The 3,997-nt window shown below is 43.9% G+C and overlaps 1 protein-coding gene across 1 annotated transcript; it reads right to left on the reverse strand.

Moving 5' to 3' along the window:
* Nucleotides 1–1,615: 1,615 nt before the first annotated feature.
* Nucleotides 1,616–3,055, reverse strand: LOC134204020 (uncharacterized). Its single transcript, XM_062678856.1, has 2 exons — nucleotides 2,457–3,055; nucleotides 1,616–1,958 (listed from the first exon to the last, which is right to left on the reverse strand). Exons 1-2 carry the CDS (start codon nucleotides 3,053–3,055, stop codon nucleotides 1,616–1,618), a joined length of 942 nt encoding a protein of 313 aa, XP_062534840.1.
* Nucleotides 3,056–3,997: the final 942 nt, after the last annotated feature.

A 3,997-nucleotide genomic window follows, 5' to 3' on the forward strand; every position in this document is an offset into this window, starting at 1 on the left:
CACCCGGCCTCTAGTGCTTTGCACCATACTGATACACCGTATCGAATAATAGACGAATAATTTGCACCGCCGATCCGTTGGACATCATTCGTGATAAATATTTTATCGCCAATGAAGCCCTTTGGCATACATAATTTATTTATTATTTGTTTTCTTCATCTAACTTGACGTCTTAATGAAGTTTGATGGGGGGAAAAGCCGGCTTGAGGTGGCCAACTGTAGCCTTCCTCAAACAGGCATAAAAACCCCATTTCTTTTCCAGATTTACATATAAACAATACAAACTTTAAAAAAAAAATTAAAGTAATAGTCAGATGTCTAAAATAATTGCATGAAATAAACAAAACTACAATACTAAGTTTACACGGCTTAACTGATTAGCGAAACTAGTTATGGGTATATTGAAGTCGAAGTGTTCAAATACCTCGTTGAAGCGCAGTGCCATTATCCGAATTGGATCGTGTTGACCATAGCGACTGTTGCGCGGGTGCAGATATAAGAAATCTCGTCGTCGTAGAGCACGCTCCGGAACGTATATATTCATATCAGAAAGTAGAGCAGGGGAATCTATTTCACTTATAAGCACTTTTGCAACAAAAACCGCTTGCATCATTGTTCTCCGCTTTTCTAGCGTGTCGATTCCGGGCAGCATACATCGATTCTCGTATGGTGGAAGATTTCGCGCGTCACGCCAAGGTAAATTACGTAAGGCAATACGAACAAACTTCCGTTGAATAGCCTCAATTCTCTCGATCCATGTCCTATTATAAGGACACCAAACCACAGCCGAAGATTCCAAGATTGAACGCACCAATGCACAGTAGAGGGATTTTAAACAGAGAGGGTCGTTAAATCCGTCAGCCATCCTTAAAATGAAACCTAGCTGTCTGTTAGCTTTAGCAATCGTGCACTCTAAATGCGAACGAAATGTTAGTTTGGTGTCCAGAATTACGCCGAGATCTGTCACTTCATTTAGCCGTTCCAGTTGTTGACCGCAGAGGGTGTATGTGTAATTATACGGATGATTACTTCTACTGAAAGATATCGTGCTGCATTTTTCGACACACAAAAACAAAGGCAGTTTCGCTTGCTCCAATCTTCGAAACAATCCAGTAGCTTCTGTAGCGCTACGCAGTCTTCCATACTCGAAATAATCATGTAAAATTTCATATCGTCAGCGTAGCATATTCGATGTCCAGTTGGTACTACATACATCACATCATTTACGAATAATGAAAATAGAAGTGGCCCTAAGTTACTACCCTGGGGAACACCCGGGGGAACGACGAAACTGTCCGAACTTGTCCAGCCTATTCTTACTTTCATTGACCTTCCGGATAGATAAGATCTCAACCAGCGAACGATCGCGGAAGACACTCCTAACCTTTCGAGCTTGTTTACAAGAATTTCATGATTGACACGATCAAACGCAGCCTTGAAGTCTGTGTATATAGCATCGACTTGCAAGCCGGCGTCCATGGAACGAATGCAAATAGAGGAGTACTCGACCAGGTTTGTATTGACAGATCTTTTCGGATAGAATCCGTGTTGGGCACTAGATATATAATTTTTGCAGGATTCGAATAGTGCATTGTTTACGACAATTTCGAACACTTTAGAGCAGGCACACAGTGATGTGGATTCCTCTGTAGTTGGCAATGCTACATTTATCGCCTTTCTTGTAGATCGGAGACATGAAAGATACCTTCCAGTTAGTCGGAAATACTCCTCGTCGTAATGAAATGTTGAACAGTTTTACAAGCGGGGTGATGAGCGTTATTGAGCACTTTTTCAACACAGCGGATGGAATCCCGTCTGGCCCAGATGATACGGAGTATTTCAGTTTGCGCAACGCGCATAGCACCTGCTCATCAGATATTACATCTAGATGGAAATCAAAACTATTTGCTGGAGCGTCTTGTATTGCTGCATCTATTTGGGAGGCTGAAACTTGCATACTGAAAAAGCATTTTGAAATGTTGAGCGAACAATTCGCATTTGCTGGCAGGTGTATTAGCGGATAAGTCATGCAAGTTCATTGATGTTGGTAGTCCATCTTCCTTCCGCTTAGTGCGGACAAAATTCCAGAACTTTTGGGACATGTTCGGAGACTTCGTTGCATTCTATCGACGTAACGAGCATAAAGGAAGTGATTGTATCGTTTATATGTAGTGCTAGCAAGTGCGAAGCGTCGTTTTGAGCAAAGTGAACGACGATGGCGGTAATTCCGAAGGGCAGCTCGCTTAAGCCGTTTCATCTTGCGAAGACGATTGTTTGTCCACGGAGGTTTCGGAGGCGGACGTTGTAACGGAATATGCGAATCAATTACTCGTCTTATCTTATCGCTAAACAGATGTACCATAACGTCCAGATCTCGATCAGAATTCAAAAATTGCCAGTCAATTGAAGAAAGTGCAACGTTAAGTAGATTGAAGTCCGCACGTCGGAAGTCGTACCGAGTGTTATCTAACGATGGTTCGTATAGCGTAGGCAAGGACACAGGTACAGCGATCACAAGAGCAGGGTGATGAGCGTCGACTTGAACTAACGAATCAATGGTTTCGAAGACTGAAGTTAACAGACCCTGGTCATTCACCATGACCAAATCCAGTATTTTTGAGTTACAGTTGAGCACTGAATTCATCTGGGTTAATCCATGAAAACAAAAGCCATCGAACAATAAGCTACCTGCTGTAGTCAATCGTGAACGAGAAGCATCTAATTTGAAGCCCCCTTCTTCAGAGCGAGTCCAATGTAATTCAGGGTGATTGTAATCGCCAAGCTGGATGACAATATCAGACTGATTTAAGTTAGATACAACGGAATCAATAGACTCAATGTGTTGCTGGATAAGGCTCTGATCGTCTCTACGATCTGGAGGAAGATAGAGCACCCCAATACTGACGAAATTGCTTTGCAGTTTGATTTTAACCCAAATCTGCTCCAACTTGTTGCTCACCGGTGCTGGATCGATGCTACAACTTAAATTCGACGCTACTGCTATCAAAACTCCACCTCCTCTAGTTTTGCGACTGTTAATGGAATTACGCTCCATTCTGAATACAGTGAAGGAACTCCCGAAAAGTAGAGTGAATAAAACTGAATCATCCAACCAAGTTTCTGTTAATACGATAACATCATAGGTCTAATCCAGAGCCGCGAGGAAGAAACTATCGATTTTTTTGTTCTGAGCCCTCTCACATTCTGGTAATATATTCGTAATGAAGAACGGGAGAGATGTTCGCTTTGCGCTGCCTCTGCTTCGGGAACCCTAAGACAGGCCGAATAGCTCTCAGAATGCCTTTGATGTAGATTGGTAGGAGCTTCCATTAAAGAGCGGCGACTGGAAGATGCAGATGTATCACGCGGTGAATTGTTCAAAGACACAACAAACTTGCCTGACGTCGGAGTCCGGAAGCCCTCTTCCCCAGACTCATTCACAGGACCAGGACGGCTGGAGAACGATGACGGCGGAGGCTCGACTGCGATGATCGGGTAGAAGGCTTCCTTAATGCTATCGTCATTGTTGCGTCCCGGTATTCGTGGCGAGTAAGTAGATGGTTTACTCGGCGATTCAGAGCAAACTGAACGAGCATGATTCAGAGCATATCGACTGGAAGGTTCCAATTTGTCAGGAGCAGATTCAAACGCGTAAAGTACTTGCCTGTCGTCGGAGTTCGGAAGCCCCATTCTCCGCTATCATACGCAGGACCAGGACGGCTGAAGATCGATGACGGCAACGGCTCGACTGCGATGATCGGATAAAGGGCTTCCTCAATACTGTCGGCATTTTTGCGTCCCGGTGTTAGTGAAGTAGAACTGGATGATTTACTTGGCAGATGCAGATTATCGACGATTCTCGAAATAAGCTGTCGGCTAGAAGTCACCAAATTAACAGGGACAGAATTGCTCGAATGAGTAGAGTACTTGCCCGATGATGGATTTCGGAAACTCCATTCTCCGAACTCATGCGCAGGACCAGGACGGCTGGTGCTCG

The sequence above is a fragment of the Armigeres subalbatus genome, unplaced genomic scaffold (genome assembly GCF_024139115.2).
Source record: "Armigeres subalbatus isolate Guangzhou_Male unplaced genomic scaffold, GZ_Asu_2 Contig345, whole genome shotgun sequence".
NCBI classification, from domain to species: domain Eukaryota; kingdom Metazoa; phylum Arthropoda; class Insecta; order Diptera; family Culicidae; genus Armigeres; species Armigeres subalbatus.